Here is a 17,282-nt window from a genome sequence, read left to right on the forward strand (position 1 = left end):
CGATGTTGCGGGCACGAGGTTTTGGTCAATCGAAAATGGCCGTGGGTTGCTTCCGTAAGCGAGTGTAGTGGGGCTAAGACTATTGGAGGCACAAAGAAACATGAGCGCTGCGGTTCTTGCCGCATACAGCGCTTCACTCCATTTTTGTGTGAGTGCAGCTCAAAACAAAGTCTCGAGGCACATGGTATTCACTGTAACCAGCCTGTTAGTTTGCAGCTCTTGCGCCGCTGGCGTGTCAGTGATTGATTCGAATGCGCGTTCAAGCGCACGTCATTCCGAGGCTGTTTCACCCATGCAATGCTTTTTGTCAGGAAAAGCAATTGTGAATGCGTCCAATGCAGCTCCAGGATGCGACCGCATTGCTATAGTGTCGCAAGATGTGGAATTGCCTGACTTGGCCTTAGTTAAAGAACATGAGCGCTGTCACGTGTTGTGGGAGTATGAGGGGGGTGCAACATTGACTCGATAGTTGCGGCCGACTGCATTACAATATGTACAAAGCATCGTCCCGCCTCCCAGTGTCACTAGACAGGCAGCGATGCCAGAGTGAAGCGTATGGATGAGAAATATTCACCCGCGTCCATAGCAATAACCCCAAGCAATTTCCATCACAAATACACATGTCGTAAACCTGCCCCAGGTTGAATGATAACTTTTTGTAGAATTTCCCCGTATCGAGACTCGTAGTCTCATGTTGAACGCCGTCGTACCGTCGTGACACATTGTCGATTGGGTAAAAGCAGTTGTTGCGCCCGCTAAACAACGTCATTGGAGGGTATCAGTCGGCGGTGATCCACTTCGGTCCCTGATAACTCCAATATAGCCCCCTCTTCCTATCCTTTCCTCATATCATCATCTACTCTCATACATCGTGGGGAAGTGCATGCTGGCTGAAAGTCCAAAGGGGTCGGCGTCAAGCATAGGGTCGTACGGGTCGAAGAGGTGGTTGTTGCTCATGCCGTTGTAGGCATGACCTCCGTCGTTGGGCGTCAAAGCTGCTGGGCTCGTAAAGGGTGGGTTCTGCGAGGGCGGCATCGGTGGTGGCATGTTGTTCGACGGCGGGAAATTCTGTTGCGGGAACGGGCCAGGGCCAGCGGAGTGCTCGCTTGGGTCGTCGTGGTCGTAGGAGTCGGCTTGTTCCTCGTACTCCTGCTCTGTAACACGAAATCAGCCTAGGATTACAAAGCCCTATACTTAAGAGGGGATAGGAAACGGGTCAGCTTGCCGAGTTGACTCATGTGGTCCGTGAACTGTGTCTGGTAGAAAGACGTAGGACCACTGCTCTGAGTTATGCCGTTACCGTTGCTGCCAACAGTAGACGCGCTTGCTATGCCATTTGCGGGAGCCTGGTTCGTTACAAGCGAAGGGCGCTGAGCACCCATCATGGGAGTAAAGTTTGATCTAGGCGGCTGTGGCCGTAGCGGCTGCTGCTGCTGATGCTGCTGCTGTTGTGGAGGTATGGGCCCAAAGTTGGGAGACACTGATTGACCATGAGGTATGAAACTGGGCGAGCGCGTTGCTGATTGAGCAGGCGACGAGAGATGCGAGCCAGGAGTGGGTTGCGACAGTGGTGAACGCTGAATCGGCCCATCCGGCTGTATCATGGGCAAGCCGTTGACGCTATCAACCTTGGGCGGGCCTTGGAGCGAGCGCCGCTGTTGTTGTCTGTTCAATATAGCACGTTGTTGGAGAGGCGCCTGGTTGGGCGAGGTGTGTGCAGACGCTGGGGCTCTGGTCGGCCCCAGGTTTGGACTGCCAGTCTTCGCGCGCAGCTCGGCCTGGACGTCGATACCTGGTGGAGCAAGAGGTTAGCGTGTGTACCCTGATAGATAGACGTCTTGATAAGATTGGGGCTACCTTTCTCTAGCAGAATCCTCTCGAGTAGAGAATTCTTATACCGGAGCATAAGGCATTCGTCGGCGGCGTTGCGGTGACTGTTCTGCAGGTTCTGCAGCGTGTCCTCATGGTGTTTTATGGTGCTCTCCAGCTGCTTGATGTACTCTGTACGGCGCTCACGAAAGGCGGCTTGCGCCTGTCTATTGCGCTGCTTGCGCTCCTCTGAGGTGGCATATATCTTACGACGCTTGGTTAGTCCTATCTTCGACATAGTGATTGGCGATTCAATTGCTGCAGCCATGACAGGCAAGGCAATTGGCATCAGGAAGGCTCACAGGTTTACGGCCGCCTTTGCGCTTCTGCTGCTGGGGCTCTTCCTGGGTATATGTCTCCGCCAGACCGGGTTCCGGCGACGATCCGATAGAGTCGGTCGAACCATCGCGCGAAGCCTCTGCCTTGCCCACGGGGGCCGTCATATCTGTTACGAGACTATCTCCCATCTACGGCCACCGTACCCCTCCGTCCAGATAGAGGGGCACCGAGGCGCCAAGAGCTGCGAGAGATGCGACAAAGGCAGGTCGAAGGAGATAGCAGGAGGCTCTGGTCGCTTAGACGCGCTTGTGCTGGGCAGCCGCAGCGCCGGGTCGAAAATCGATACGGTTTGTATGGGGTTTTGATAATGTATGATAAGAAGAGGGCGTTCGGGCCTGTGTGTGGTCGCGCAGTAGTTGTGAGGTAAGCTCTTGGGTAATGGAAACAGAGATGGGCTCGAACGGAGGGGCGGAGTGCTGGACTTGAAAAGGCGGGCGGACCACTCTCTGCTGCCCAGATCAACTCCTCCCGTGTGGTTAAAGCTCGCTCGACTCGCCTCGCCCCAGAAGGCCTCCTCTCAGGCGCGCAGCAAATGGCAGCCGTGCTCCCGCTGCTGGGCACTTCGCACGCGCAATGACGGCCAAGCGAGCGGGTGCGCGGTTGGCCGAACGCTCAGAATTTTCTCGCGGGGTGCTCACGCTGCATCACGGCTCTCGCTGTGCCAGACGCCTGGTGGACGACGCCGAACATGGCTGCCCCAGCCGAGCTGGATCGCGATGCCCCATGCGGCGTAGCCCGGTGGTTAGCTCCCGCGCCACTAGAAAGTTTTGTAGCCTTTCTCCGGCTTCTCCATGGACGCGCAGGCAGAGCGCGAGCCTGGCATTGTTATCTAGCAGGCGGCGCCCGTTCGAGCGCGATCAACTCGCGACGTGTATGCGTCTGTCTGATTTCATCCACGCGGCCATGAAGTCTTCCCGTGAAAAGCAAGCAGCCAGCCGTCGTCGTCGCATCCACGCCAGGCCACCGACGTCGGAGCGCGCCCCTGCACCGGGGCCACGCACCTCGCCCTTATGAAGTCACCCTACTCGCGGACGGCATAGGTAAGGCTGACGAGTAGGTTCCATCTGGATGATCTGATATGACGAGGGTTGCATTATCGGCGCAGCTGGCGATAACGATCGATACGACGGCAGTCAATCTATACGACATGCCTCACCGATGAACCTGGGACGTCTCTCAGCCGTGACCAGGACAGCGCCCGTAGCCATCACGCTCCAAACTCTCAGGGTCATCACGTGGCCTGCCCCGGGGCCGCTATGGGCCACTAGTGGATGCCAGATCTTGGAGGAAGGAGCCACCAACGGTCGCATTTGCCGTGTGCAGTGCACACCACCACCGCACAACTGGTACTCTGGACACGTTATTCCGCCAGCGCAACCACCGGCTCCCGAACCGCTACCGAAGTCTGGCCTGGGGATCGCCGAGGTCGTTGCTTTATGCACCACTTGAGCTCTGTTGGCCCGAAGCAGCCGTAGCGTCACGACGCTTTTTCTCGGCTGAGCAAGCAGGTGACCTATGGGGCGGGCGGTCGAGACTCGTACGAGGGCATTAGTTGCACCCTGTCGCATCGTGACCTTCCAGCCGTTGTTCGAATAGTCGAGACCCGTCACATCGGCAACGGACATTCGGCATTGCCTAGGTGCGGACTGTCGGATTCCATACCTGAGTGCTTTTGAGCAGAAAGCATCAAAGTGCCAATTGACGCCCGCGCATGTACATTATGAACTGAAGTCCCGAAAAGGCTATCTTAAATATGTAGAGGTTTGAGTATAAGGATAGCCTGAAAAGGTGGTCTCACTGAATCACTGTAGAACACTTCACAGACACGATCTATGGGCTGAGATCCTCATTAGCGCGCCCGAGTACATTGCTCAATGATTTCAACGCAGTGAGATGCACTCTTTCCAAATGTCAGGTTTGTTCCTGCCAACTTCAACCGCCACGTGGATACGATCGTGTCAAGAGCGAGCTCACACGGGCTCCTTCTCTCACTCCTAGATGCAATGTTGCGGGAGATCGTGACATCCGACCTCCACTATGCACACCTCAGGCGACAGTCCTCACCCCTACCAGGATATCCAAGCATCGCATAGTCTCATATGACTTCCATCCTGTTTTCAGCAGTATAGATCCCGCATCAATCACTCGGTCAGCTTCTAGTCGCTAGTCGCCAGCTTCGCGCGCAGTCTATCGTTCACGAGGTGCTCGGCGCGATATCGCTTCTCAGAGCAGTGCTGACGGTAGGTAGCAATGACCTTTTCCGAGATCGCGGGACGGCTGCTGAAAGGGTCAGGACACTCGCAGCCGCCACCTGGCAAAGAGCACCTTATCGAATCTCATCCTTCGCCAGAGCGAGCCAGCATTTCGTCTTTTCTAGCTTCGCCCGAGTCAGACAACGGTCATATCACAGCCCGCGAAGGCATGCTCAGCATCCATCTCGGCGAACAAAGAGGACACTCCACCGCCTCTTCGTGGGCGAAACCTAGACCTTTATCAGACATTCGCGAAGTCACCGAATCAAGCTTTGCAGACACTCTACCCCGGAACGCTCTGACAAACAACTTTCCCCGGAGCACCTCTCGCACGGAGATGTCGCGGAAGCCCTCTGTTGCGACGAGACGACGTCCGAGCAACGACAACAGGTACGGTGAAAATGTAGAACCTGATCGAAAGAATAGCATCGAAAGCAACGGCATAAGATCCATCCACAGGGGTCGAACGTCTAGATCCCCATCACCATCAAGCCCTGCAGATAACCATAGCATATCGAGCATATACAGCATACCAGCCGGTACCGTCCCGCCGCGATCGTCCTCACGACCTCGTGCACCTAGCACTTCTCGAACCCGACAGCCACAGCAGATACCACCTATACACATAACCCAAGCGACTGCGACGAACACGCTCAGCGCCATACCTACTATACCGTTTCCGCCGCCTAGCAATAATACCAATACTATCATTCGGCATGGTCAATCGCAGTCCCCCTTGCGCCACATTGTGACTCGCCTTGACCCCATTACTCATGACACCCACCGACGCATACCCTCCAGAACATTTGTTCGCGATCCACTATCGAAAGAGCTGCTAGAGTTTCCATCACACCGACATCCGCGAATCGACCTTGGCCTGGACTTATCCGCAGGTATTTTCGTGGGCGGAGGCTCCATCGAAGGGACCGTCCAGATAAACGTCGACGATGCAGAGCGAATACGTCATAGAAGGACTCTGGACATTGCCCGGATATCTATCGATCTTCTTGGGACTGAGGAAGTGAGCGGCAACAGACGAGCTGTCTTTCTGAACCTCGCTACAGAGCTCATTGATGAGCAGAACCCTCCGCCCCAAAACATGGTAGATACCCAAGAGCCCATAAGCTCGGCAGATCTTTTCTGGCATCTGATGCCTTCTACGACCAATCTCGCGTTCAATCTGAGCCTACCTCTCAACGTTGGTCCCCCGCCTTTCCATTCAAAAAATGCAAGGATCCGTTACATACTTTGCGTATCACTTCTTATTCGCGACCAAGGAAGGCAGTACATTGTCAGAACTTCCGAAGACGTCACAGTGCTCTCAGTGTACGATCGTATGACATACCTGCTCATTCGTGCTTCTTGTTATGTGACTAATCTGTTCGCAGCTGAAAAGGCACTCATGTCGCTACCTAGTCCACTGACTGCCTCAGACGAGTGGATAAAGCCCCGAGAAACCACCGTCGAAGTCGTGCGCGTCACTGCAGGCTTGCATCGACAAGTTTGGGTCAGCGGAACCAGTCTCTACGTCGATGTTCATATCGCCAACAACAGTCGCAAGCTAGTCAAAAAGATTGAGCTTCAATTGGAAAGGGACATACTCTGCTACAAACACGTCTGTTATGCGAGCTTGACATACTATCTTGTCATGATGCTGATGAGAGTGCTTTTTAGGTTGCTGCGGCTACGATGGAGAAGTCTGCGGGTCAGGCTCGCATCTTTGACAGCAACGAGCGGTCTATCCTCAGTAAAGCAGTCGTCAAGCATGGTTGTGCCGGCTGGAACGGTGTATCTGCACAACAGACTCATATCAGGACATGTGATCTCGAAATACCCCGTGGCCACGGTACGGTGAAATGTGGTATGTACATTGGCACGAAGTCGTGTACTTGGTTCCTAACCAAGGCAGGCAAATACTTTGAAGTCAGATACTTCTTGAATGTCATTGTAGCCAGCGGTCACACGTCAGTATTGCCGCCACTCTCACCGATCAAGCTGACTCCCTGCAGAAAGCTCGTCACCGTGCAACTACCAATCGTACTCATCCACATGGTGTGTCTCAATATCACTCTCCTCCGCATCCACTAATCACCACACCTTCAGAATTCTCTTGACGTAGTCCCTAACTCCGTCGCCCAAGTGGCCATGGCCATCGAAGAGAAGCGCACAGCCCGCCACTCTCCACCGCGCCTGGGCCGCCGTCCCTCCCAATCCGTACAAGGCCGCGCCTTTGCAGCACCGCGTATGCAATCCCTAGAACGCATGCGCGCACGCGACGAAGCCATCCAAGAACTCGGTCAAGCCCTCGAGCAAAGCCCACGTAAATATGGTCTCCGCCGCGCGAACTCCAACTTCGACTACCACACCCCACCTTCCAACCGCAAAGGCAGGATCCTAGGCGATGGCGAAGCAGCAGATCTCCAAGACCGTCTGCGCCGTGTAAGGTCAAACGACACGATTGGATCGCGACCCCCGACTCTACACCGCATTAATTCTACACGGTCGAGACGAGGCGCTGCATCAGCTTTCGGATTCCGAGAAGCAGAGGTTCGAGAGGACATTGAACTTGGGGGGCTGGGTGCATCGGGTGATGGGCCTCTGAAGGAGAGGTTGGAGAGAACTAGTGATCGGCAGTATCGGTTCAGCAAGAAGAAGAGTGTGGAGAAGTGGAAGGGTGTAGCGAATGTGGGAGTTGGGTGGTTGAAGGGGAGTGGGGTCAAGGATGAGAGGGAGAGGGAGGGATGGGTGTGATGTGCGCACTGTGGTTCCCTTGACAGACTTCCTGTACGTTGGATAGCGCGTGCGTTGCGTTGAACGATGATTACCTTTTTCTTCGGCTCTGCGATCGTCACACCATGAATGTCCAATAAGTGATCAAACATCACAGTCAACAGTAGGGGTAATGTGGTTTGATGAGGTCTGTCCTAATGACAGCCTGAATGCTTTCATATATGATACGATCATGTCTCATAGTAGTCATTAATCCCCTCTTCGTCTTCCTTATGCAATATCATACAGTATTATACATGGTGTGTCGAGGTGATCGTAGTAGGTAGGAAAGCTTACGCGATGGTGAAGCATCCTTTGCTCCAAGCTCATGACCTGCTCTTCGCGAGCTCAGACTGAGCAGTCGACGTAGGACCGCCCTTGACGCGCTCTCCACCCGTAACCTTCTTCTCTCCCTCAGTGATGTCGTGCAGCGCCTCGCTGGTGATGGGCTCCTTGGCGTGACTCTGCGCCTGCGCAGTGGGACCTCCAGGTACGGGACCATCCTCGCCTGTAAGCTTCTTCTCCGCATCGGTGATCTTGCTCAGCGTCGACGAGTCTAGCTTTCCTGATGCGTTGGAAGTGTTGGCGCCAGTGCTGTTGTTGGAAGGTGCTGAACCGGATGTGAGAGCAGACTGAGCGATGGATGTAGGACCTCCTTTCATGACCTCATCGGAACCAGTGAGGACCTTCTCGCCTTCGGTGATGTCGTGGATGACTTGTGCAGTGAGGTTCTGGCCAACGTGCTGCTGGGCTTTCGCGGTAGGGCCGCCCTTGTGTGGCTCGTCCTTGCCGGTGATCTTCTTCTCGGCAGCGGTGATCTGCGAGATGAAGTTGGAGTCGACCTGGACAGACATGATGCGTGTTGTTGTGAAAGCGCGGTGGTTGCTGAGGTCGTTGATATTGTTCTTGAGCGGCGGCCTTTGCGATGTGATGCGAGCTGTTGGTCGTGCTGCGAGGAAAACGTTGCGGTTGATACGGAGGAGTCTGGAAGCCATTGTTGCTGCTTGTTTATATGTCGATGCGATAATGAACTGGAAGGAGCAAGTGTGTGCGGTGCACAAGCTGAATATGTAGTGTGATGGAGTACTGATGTAATGCGAAATTGATATTGTCTGAGGTGTGCGCTCAGCGTGACGTTTACTATGGGGAAAGATGGATTGCAATGCGCATTTGCAACTTGTCGGTCTGCCCGTGCACCGCAAATCTCTGCATCAATGGCGACGACATCGTGCTGATGACCCTGAGATGCAGGTACCACATCTCCGATGGACGCGGCGACTGTGCGATGCGCGCGCATGATGTGGTGGAGCCATGATGTCAGCATTCTGGGGAACTACGGCCATGACGATTCGGGTGCACTAGCGGTGTGCTAACATGGCGATGCGATTTAGGGGTCCAGATGCAAACATTAGAACATCAATTACGGCGCGATCAATGCAGAAAGTAGTTGCTCAGCTACTGAAGGTCGTTTGAGTGGGCGTGGTTCACTTGGGTCTGACGTTTCGGAGATTGCGGGACTACCGGCTTTGGTGGCGCATGTCAGACCATACGAGGTTCTCGCCCGTTGCTCGACTGCAACACCATTGGATAATAGCAGGTATCGTTCCAGTCGCACATACTTGTACGGCATTTGTTACGCCTTGTATGTATACAGCCAATTACTCCGAGATGGCACTCGCGGCGATAAGACATGCGACGGTACGACCGTCAAGGCGCTGCTGCAGCAGGTGGCAGCCATATATGGATGGTTGCTGTATTGGAACTTATGTGCATAACATTAACCGCAGGATCGAAACTATCTCGTCGCTGTGTAGCTCTTGTGAATTGAACTTCCGGCTTCTTCTTACACTGCGACAATGTCATTCATCAATCCAGCAGCACCCGTGTCTCTCCTAGGTAGACATCGTATCCTCAGTCCCACGGCAGCCGTCCGGGTCTCGCCTCTTTGCCTCGGTGGCATGAGTTTCGGTGAAGCATGGAAAGCCACTCTTGGAGAATGCACTAAGGAAACGGCCTTCGCAATGCTGGATTACTTCTACGAGCAAGGCGGCAATTTCATCGACACCGCCGTCAACTACCAGTTCGGCGAGAGCGAAGAGTGGATTGGTGAGTGGATGGAAGAGCGAGGAGTCAGAGATGAGATGGTACTCGCGACCAAGTTCACCGGTATGCAGATTACCGAGAGAGAAAAGGAAGGCGGTGCGAGGTGCAAGAGTAATTATGGAGGTAACAGCGCGAAGAACATGCACACAAGTATGGAGCGTTCGCTGAAGGCACTCAGGACTACCTACGTCGATATCGTGAGTTCCTTATCCGGGCTCTGTATCCCGCTACGACTGTTGTGATTGACTGCCTCATAGTACTACGTCCACCTGTGGGACTCAACGGCCTCCATACCAGAGCTAATGAACGCACTCAACGACCTCGTATCCTCCCGTCGAGTACTCTACCTAGGCATCTCCGATACCCCCGCGTGGATCGTAGTAAAAGCCAATTGTTACGCCCGCCAACACGGTCTCCGCCAATTCTCAATCTATCAAGGCCGCTGGTCCGCCGCCGACCGTTCCTTCGAGCGCGAAATTATCCCAATGGCACTAGACGAAGGCATGGCCCTTGCACCATGGGGCGCTATTGGCGGAGGAAGCTTCAAGACGAGGGCGCAAAGAGAGAACCCAGAAGACGGCGGCAGGAAGATGAAAATGATGGTCATCGGCAACGAAGAAAAAGTCAGCAATGTGCTCGAGGGCATTGCGAACACCAAGTCTCCGATCCCGCCTATCACTTCTGTCGCTCTCGCATACGTTATGCACAAGTCACCTTACGTCTTCCCTATCGTCGGTGGTCGCAAGATTTCGCATCTAGAGGGTAACATCCAGGCTCTTGGTTTGAGTCTTACACCAGAGGAGATCCAACAAATTGATCAGGCATATGGCTTCGAAATGGGGTTTCCGCATCAGTTCCTGAATCCAGAGAATACGGCGATTATGGGACCGGAGGATAATCGATTCGCGAATAACATGGGTGTTCTGGATCATGTCAAGGGCCTGAAGCCGATTCCGCCGCATCAGGGGGCGGTAGACGAGAAGTGACTGGTCCTTCCATTGGAGCAGGCGACGTGGTGTTCGCCGGCAAGAGATTGCGTACGTTAGCCCTTAGAAACTAGGCAAGGTGAACGGGATAAGGCACACATCACAAAGCCGGAGCGCGAAGGCTTTAAAAGCTTTCCTATTATTGAGACTGAAGAGACAAGTCAGTCTGTAGCTTTATTCTTCCACCCTCGTCATCAAAGTCCGATCGCCGAACCTAGATGTCGATTGTAACTGCATCTATTCACTTTTTGTGTGTGCCAAGAAACGGAGTTGCAGCCTTCGCTTCCTCCTGCTAGTCTCGATTTGTGTGTACCTCTTCATGCACCGCTATGCTCGCCGCCTTAGCTCCAGCCTGGAACGAGTATCCTTCAACGCGGACTGTAAGTACCCACTAAGCCCAGAGTATGATTGCATCAACACTTCTCAATGTCGGGATTAACACAAAAAGAAGAAACAAGTAAAGATGTATTCTTCACTGTTACGTTCCGCCAGCCCCAACGTTCGCATAGACGACGAGGTCTGGGACATGATCTTCCCTGCCGCAAAGTCCAAGAAGAACAAACTCAAGACCAGAGAGATTGCTCAGTCCACCGACCCGATCACCGCTAAACACATCGACATCCGAGATTGGCCCTTCACAGACCGCAGGATGCTCGTATCTAAGTACAACCGAATCAAGATCTTCGTCGACGATGAGTTCATCACAACAATCTCGAAGCCACTGTTCCGCGCGACTTCGACAAAGACAAGCGAAATCCTCGCAAATGGGACAATTGTATTACCAGCAGCCGTTGATGCAGATGCAATACATCAACTCATCGATTACCTCGAGTCCGTCGTCTCCGAAATCACCCCACCCCTGCCCTTTCCACTTAGCCTACCGATAATTGTGTCCCTGAGTACATGCGCCGCCGCCGCGGCGCTCGGAACGGACAAGTACATCCATCATTTATACGCGGAGTGCGAAGACCTCCTACAAACATCACTACGAACACGTCTTCCAACATACGCAACCATGGATGTCATCACCGCATCCAAGACAACGCAGCCTTACTCACGCCTCTTCCGCATCCTGTCAACCAACCTCGCCATACGCGTTCGGAACGAGACATTTCCGCCCCATAGACGTGAGGGTAGTCGTATCAATGTCATCCCCAACCCAGAAGACTTCTGCAAGTATTGCAAGAAGAACCCTGTTCTTGTTCATGCGATTAGGATGGCGAATGAGAAGTACTCGACCCTCGAATCGAGAAAGGATAAGAACGATCCTCTTCGGGATGGGCATGTTGATTATGACCGGTGGTATGAAGGGGGTTTTGAGAAGAAGCTTGATGATGTTTATGATGAGCCTATCGAGTTTTGGACTCGTTGCATGAGGAAGTATGGAAGGTTTGGAGACTACTAGAATGTGAGAAAACTACACCGATATATATAGGCCAATAAGACTCGATATAACAAATCGAACACGACTGCCCGTCTCACTCATGCTTACCTCTACTTGTACTCCCCTTATTTCCCCTTCGCAATAGCCTCAAAAGCATACCCCCTCGCCTTCGCCGTCTCCCTCATCCTCCAACTCTCAATATACCCCTCGACCTCCTCACGCCCATTCTCCTCCCCGGGAACAGGCTCCCCCCACGTCCCCCAATACGGCACAACACCCGTCCACGTCTTCTCCACCAACGCCCTATCCGCCAAATCCTTCCTATCCTCGCTCGGCCCGCCGGTCCGTATCTTTGCGCTTGCCTGTTGCCACACAAATAATGTTAGCACGGAAAGAGGATGTGGTAGGAAAGAACACCGATATCTCTGCAAAGAGATGAAGCGACAGAGAAAGAAAGAGGAAATAACCTACACTCTCAATCCTAACCCTAAGTATACTCGTACTCTTCAACTCCGCACTACTCGGGGGCACCCTACTCTTCTCCCAACGCTCAGGCAGCATGTTATCAGTAATAGCTTTCATGGCGTACAGCGCTTCGTCGGCGTCTTCGACCAGCTCGGCGTAGCCGTAGACGATGGCGGAGCGGTAGTTGCACGAGTTGTGGAAGGGGGTTAGGGAGAGGACGAGGCCGTCGAGGAAACTGGCGGCGATGGTGATGGGGAGGCCGGGGGTGGAGGTTTCTTTTGAGGACTTGAAGATGCGGCCGGAGACGTAGCCGTGGATGTAGAGGGTTTGGGCGGTGGTGGAGGGGTCTGCGGATTGGTTCTGGGTTGTTGGGTTAGTGAGTCGTTGTCTTCACCATTTCTGTTTTCTGTCATAGGGCGGTTGACGTACCTCGTAGTTTCCTGTGCATCCCAACATAGGCAGGACCACGGGGAAAGGGTGTTCTGGGTCCACGAATGAGACGTGGAGGATTGGACAGGCGTTTACTAGACTGTGGATTGTTGCATAGTCGTACGTGCCTGGGTTTATTGGTGTGAGCATGTATCTTGAGTAGGTAGGAAGGAGAAGCAGATGAACGTACCCCGATTCGACAATCGCCCGAGTTTGTTGACGGCGGTTTTGGGGTACTCTGGTGATGCCATTATGTGATGTCTGTTGCTCGATCTTTGAAGTGACTTCGTTCTGACCGCAAGGAAAGACTGGCGAAGAGGGAGTGTTGCTGAATGCTGAAGTTGAACTGGATTGTAAAACTATGCGAGGTTCAATCAAGCTTTGTACCTTTTCCTCTAAGCTTTATATGACTCCTACTCCGTGACTCCTTCAATACTCACATATGCACAGACGTGCGACGCTCATCAGGCAAGCCATTGTACACGTCCAGAGTGTCTGGAAGGATGACGGCAGCCGGCAGGACTTGCTGGATGCGGAAGCGGGGCCGTAATCGTGTGAGTAATCATTGGTGGATGGCGTTTACACTGCGCGACTACCATACCTCGCGTACACGGTTAGGCGTGTAGGGCGTCTAGAATTGTGAGTAGCCTCATAACAGTGTACATACCGCGGAACGTTGGCTGCGGATACTTCGGGTTATCCACGGCCTGTATGAAAACCAGAGCTGCAAGTATGAGGCGCTAGTATTCCATATCCATCTATGATACTAGACAGAGTACAACATGTAGTCAAAGTAAACCTAGTCCCAATCCAATCCGGGAGAGCCTCAATGGGCGATGCAGTCCAAAAGTCCAATTCCAAAACTCCGTTCCATGCAATTCTTCTTCCGCTCTTCTTGACTCATTCTCCAATCTATCATCTGAAACTCCACGCCGTTCTCAGTCCACCGTTGACACTCTCCAACTTCAAACACTGATACGGACTGCTCTGCGGATCATAATACAACCCTTCCAGCATCCCGCTTCTCCGGTCAAGCGCCACGTAGTAGAACCCGCTGATGGTAAGCCCGCAGCCTGAGTCGTCGAATGTCGCTTGTTCGGCGTCGTTCGTTACGGAGTTGAAGAGGGGTTGTGGTGTGATTTCGACTTCGGCACGGCCAGTTTGCGCGTTGCGTACTATGCGGTAGGGCGAGGGCTGGAGTTGCGAAGTGTGCGTGGAGGTAGGAGCGGCGGGTGCGTAGTTGGAGGATCCTGTCGAGGCCCAGGGATTGGACGGTGGAGCGTCGGCGGCGAAGGAGGAGGGTATCGTGGTGGAGGGCGGGGGCTGAACGGGATCAGGGGTGCTGCGGTTCAGGCTCTTTACAAAACATCGCTCTTTCCAGCGCATGAGTATCCAGTTCTGTCCCAGGACTTCGGTGAGCCACTTCTTGCTCGTCAGGGCCCTGACCACGTCTTCGTCGCTCATCTTCTGGAATGGAGGCAATTTGCGCCAATATGTTGCGTCGTTTGCGGCGTTCGATTTGAACGATTCGGTGAGGAGGGTGTAGTTGTTGAAGTCGAGGATCTCGCCTTCGAGGTAGGTTGTGATAGAGGATGTGCGCGTGACGGACGGCGTGGCATTGCTGGGGGAGAACATGGTGTGCGGATGCGGGTGGGAAGGTACGTTATACGCTTCCATGGTTGCGGAGAGAGACATCTGCTCCCAGTCCACGTCGTGTATGGTAACCTTGACGGGCCATCGGTCTTGGTGCGGTTGTGCGTCGGGCTGAGAGTTTCGACTGGTGGAGACTTCGCTGGGATTCCATATCCACGGTCGTATGGGCGGTGGGAGTCCCGTGTGCCGGCTGTATGTGGTGCTCACGGCAGCGGGCATGGTCGTCGCATGCTGACAGCCCGAGAGTATCGCGCCCGGTGCCAGCCACGATGTCTCGGTGGGCGGCGGTATGGCGAGGGTGTTTGCGACGAAGTCTGCGTGCTGCAGGAAGAAGTCCTTGGTCAGGAAACCGGCGTCTCGCGCACGCTCCCAGCTCTCGTCGTCGTCGCGCGAGTGGCGTATGCGCGACAGGTACTTGACGGTCTGCTCCAGCATGGGCGACGTGCGGGCCTCGGAATCTCGGTGCGAAGACATCTGGCGGGCGGAGCGTTCTCGCTGGACGGTCTCGGGGAAGAGGCTGGATCGGGCGGCAAGCATGTCTCGCAGGCTGCGGTGTGAAGCGTGGCGTGGCGGTGCTTCGCTGCTGGTGGCGGCTTCCCTGGTGCGCGCTGAGAAGCGTGGATGGCGGCGCACGCCTGCCGACTGGAGGATGGCCGTCGACCTCAGCGAGCTCTCGGGCGCGCCCGGGGCCTCTGTGGCCGGCGACCAGTCATACAGGCTGTTCTGACTGGGCACGCGGTCGCCATAGTTGTTGTCGCTGAGGCGGCTGAGGCGACTCATCACGCGGCGCAAGCGGTCCCGCTGCTCCAGCTCGTCTCTCTGCCTTTCCAGCAGGCGCAATCGCTCCTGGGACCGGTCCAACCGCGCCTGGTCGCGCTCACGTGCTGCGCGGAGATAGTCGACGTGGGCGCGTTCGATGTCGTCGTCGCTGGGAATGCCTGCTTCGTCCGTCGGGGTGCCCAGCGTGGCGGCGAGGTTGAGCACGTCGTCGTTTACGGGGCTCTCGAGCTCGCGCAGGGCCGAGATGAAGGTGGGTTCCGCGTCGTCCTATTGAGCGGCTACGTCAGTCATGCACTTAGACCACGGCTATGTGACAACATGTGGACGGCAACATCTGAACGGCGGGTGCTTACAGGCGAGTTGGCGGGCGGCATTATGACCAAGCAGGCGGCGCAGCGGGCATGGCGGGACGGAGCGATGGATGAGCTGTCGCATGCAATGCACGACGTCGGATGCACGATGTCTCAAGAGCAAAGGCGTGTCCTCGGCGAAAGTGACGCGACATGTCAAACTCTTAAGCCTGAGCCATTGCCCCGAAAAACCAAAGACAACTCTGCCTGGCGACCGTCGCGGCACCTGATAGCGCACGCCATCTCGCCATGCACTTTCCCCGTTGTCCCGCTGCTGGCTTCCGCTCCGCCCTGCCAATAGTCGGCGCAGAGAGGCATGCCGCACAACTCAATGCATTCCTCGCTTGCCCCAGATTGCCCTCGTCGGTCCCGCGGGCATGGGTGGGTGGTCTGTGCTGCGACAATAACCTCAACTACCATCACATTGACGACACTGGACACTACGTAGCCTATCTCATAGCAGGCAGTCAGGTCTTGCGGCAGAACTACCTAGGTAGGCAATGATTACTTTCAACATGTACGCGCTAGTACCCCAATCAAAACTCCATCATGGCAGTCGCTCCTTCCTCTCCAACCCCTCCAACACCACCAAAATCCTTCCCACCAACTCCGCAAACTCCCCATGATCCCCCCACGTATAAGGCCCCAGCCTCGCCTTACTCGCCCTCACCAAATGCATCAACTTCCCCTTCAACTCCCTCCTCGGCTCCTCATTCGTACACATCGGAAACCTCAAATCCAAAAGCGCACTCTCCGCCGTCTCCACCATCGTCTTGCTACACCACACATGGAACCCATGCATAATCACATCCTCCAGACTCAGCGGCGCGTGCACAGTTCCTGGTGGCATAAGTAATAAATCTCCTTTCTTGAGGTAGATAGGAAAACCGGGTTTGTTTGGTGCATACTGAAGACCAGCTTGCCGTGATTCGGCCCATTCCTCGCGTTCAGAGGGGGAAAGCGACCATGTGAACCACAGTTTCGAGCCAGTCTCACACAACACACCGGTGTAGAGGCCATGTTCGTCAACATGAGGGAAAGACCATACGCCGCGTTTACCCCAGAGCGCGAAACCAGTTTTACTAGAGAGATCGCTGGGGTTCGGGTCGGAGTGGTTAGACATTCCACCGTATTCTGTCGCTTCGGATAGGATGCTGTAGTCAGCGAGATTGTCGAGCTCCCAGGGTAGGACGTTTTGACGAATGGGCCGGATGTCGAGCAGGTTTATCGGGAGGGCGGTTGGGTCGGACATGCGTTTTAGGGCGGTGGAGATGGTGAGGCGGCGGGTTATGTTTTTGGATGTGAGGTCTTGAACGTCCATGTAGGGCTCGGTTGAGGCGTGTTTGCGGAATTTAAGGACTGCTTCGTAGTGTTCAGCGGAGTAGAGCGCGCGGGGCGAGGGGCTGTTGTTCAGCTCTGAGGGGATGAGGAGAGGGATCTGGAGGGTCAAGCGCTGGAGTAGGTCGCGTGCTTCTGTTGAGGTGCATATGATGATGTTGTTGTTCCAGGTCGGTGTGGGCTCCTGGATGCGCTGCTCGTATTGTGTGGCGGTGATAGGCACGACATCTTCTCCGGGCTTGATCATGTCGATGTAGCTTTGAGACTCTGTGATGAATCTCCTCTTCCGGGCTTGCGCGATATCAGACTCTTGAACATGCGTATTCAGCTCTTGTAGCATACATATCCCACTCTCGAGCGATGACTTTGCGGTAGCACGATAGCTCCTGATGAAGTCTTCATTCTCGATGGCTTGATGCATTTTTGAAAGAGTGCAGGGATTGACTTGTTCAAATGGCCGAATAGTAGCTTCTGACATGCGCCTCTTCTTGCGAGAAGATGGGCTGTTTGTCACATCTTCCGTACGCTTGTTAGTCGTCTCGGTATCAGCAAACATCCTTATAAT

General features: G+C 54.5%; 8 protein-coding genes across 8 annotated transcripts; 3 read left to right on the forward strand and 5 right to left on the reverse strand.

The window, feature by feature from the left end:
• Positions 1–852: 852 nt before the first annotated feature.
• J4E79_009532 (uncharacterized protein) lies at positions 853–2,107 on the reverse strand (the record flags this gene model as incomplete). The annotated part of the gene is made up of 3 exons (XM_049358377.1): positions 853–1,154; positions 1,214–1,792; positions 1,858–2,107. 3 exons carry the CDS (start codon positions 2,105–2,107, stop codon positions 853–855), a joined length of 1,131 nt encoding a protein of 376 aa, XP_049207232.1.
• Positions 2,108–5,559: 3,452 nt separating this feature from the next.
• J4E79_009533 (uncharacterized protein) lies at positions 5,560–7,211 on the forward strand (the record flags this gene model as incomplete). Its single annotated transcript, XM_049358378.1, has 6 exons — positions 5,560–5,794; positions 5,849–6,075; positions 6,135–6,321; positions 6,370–6,424; positions 6,470–6,512; positions 6,564–7,211. The coding sequence occupies 6 exons, from the start codon at positions 5,560–5,562 to the stop codon at positions 7,209–7,211; spliced, it is 1,395 nt and encodes a 464-aa protein (XP_049207233.1).
• A 344-nt stretch (positions 7,212–7,555) lies between these two features.
• On the reverse strand, positions 7,556–8,224 carry J4E79_009534 (uncharacterized protein; the record flags this gene model as incomplete). Its single annotated transcript, XM_049358379.1, has 1 exon — positions 7,556–8,224. The coding sequence occupies one exon, from the start codon at positions 8,222–8,224 to the stop codon at positions 7,556–7,558; it is 669 nt and encodes a 222-aa protein (XP_049207234.1).
• An 861-nt stretch (positions 8,225–9,085) lies between these two features.
• J4E79_009535 (uncharacterized protein) lies at positions 9,086–10,318 on the forward strand (the record flags this gene model as incomplete). Its single annotated transcript, XM_049358380.1, has 2 exons — positions 9,086–9,529; positions 9,590–10,318. 2 exons carry the CDS (start codon positions 9,086–9,088, stop codon positions 10,316–10,318), a joined length of 1,173 nt encoding a protein of 390 aa, XP_049207235.1.
• Positions 10,319–10,781: 463 nt separating this feature from the next.
• On the forward strand, positions 10,782–11,723 carry J4E79_009536 (uncharacterized protein; the record flags this gene model as incomplete). The annotated part of the gene is made up of 1 exon (XM_049358381.1): positions 10,782–11,723. The coding sequence occupies one exon, from the start codon at positions 10,782–10,784 to the stop codon at positions 11,721–11,723; it is 942 nt and encodes a 313-aa protein (XP_049207236.1).
• A 104-nt stretch (positions 11,724–11,827) lies between these two features.
• J4E79_009537 (uncharacterized protein) lies at positions 11,828–12,847 on the reverse strand (the record flags this gene model as incomplete). Its single annotated transcript, XM_049358382.1, has 4 exons — positions 11,828–12,064; positions 12,174–12,527; positions 12,597–12,691; positions 12,787–12,847. 4 exons carry the CDS (start codon positions 12,845–12,847, stop codon positions 11,828–11,830), a joined length of 747 nt encoding a protein of 248 aa, XP_049207237.1.
• Positions 12,848–13,511: 664 nt separating this feature from the next.
• Positions 13,512–15,403, reverse strand: J4E79_009538 (uncharacterized protein; the record flags this gene model as incomplete). The annotated part of the gene is made up of 2 exons (XM_049358383.1): positions 13,512–15,296; positions 15,383–15,403. 2 exons carry the CDS (start codon positions 15,401–15,403, stop codon positions 13,512–13,514), a joined length of 1,806 nt encoding a protein of 601 aa, XP_049207238.1.
• A 523-nt stretch (positions 15,404–15,926) lies between these two features.
• Positions 15,927–17,138, reverse strand: J4E79_009539 (uncharacterized protein; the record flags this gene model as incomplete). Its single annotated transcript, XM_049358384.1, has 1 exon — positions 15,927–17,138. The coding sequence occupies one exon, from the start codon at positions 17,136–17,138 to the stop codon at positions 15,927–15,929; it is 1,212 nt and encodes a 403-aa protein (XP_049207239.1).
• Between the last annotated feature and the right edge of the window lie 144 nt (positions 17,139–17,282).

The sequence above is a fragment of the Alternaria viburni genome (genome assembly GCF_023758015.1).
Source record: "Alternaria viburni strain BMP 2772 chromosome Unknown scaffold_25, whole genome shotgun sequence".
Classification (NCBI taxonomy): domain Eukaryota; kingdom Fungi; phylum Ascomycota; class Dothideomycetes; order Pleosporales; family Pleosporaceae; genus Alternaria; species Alternaria viburni.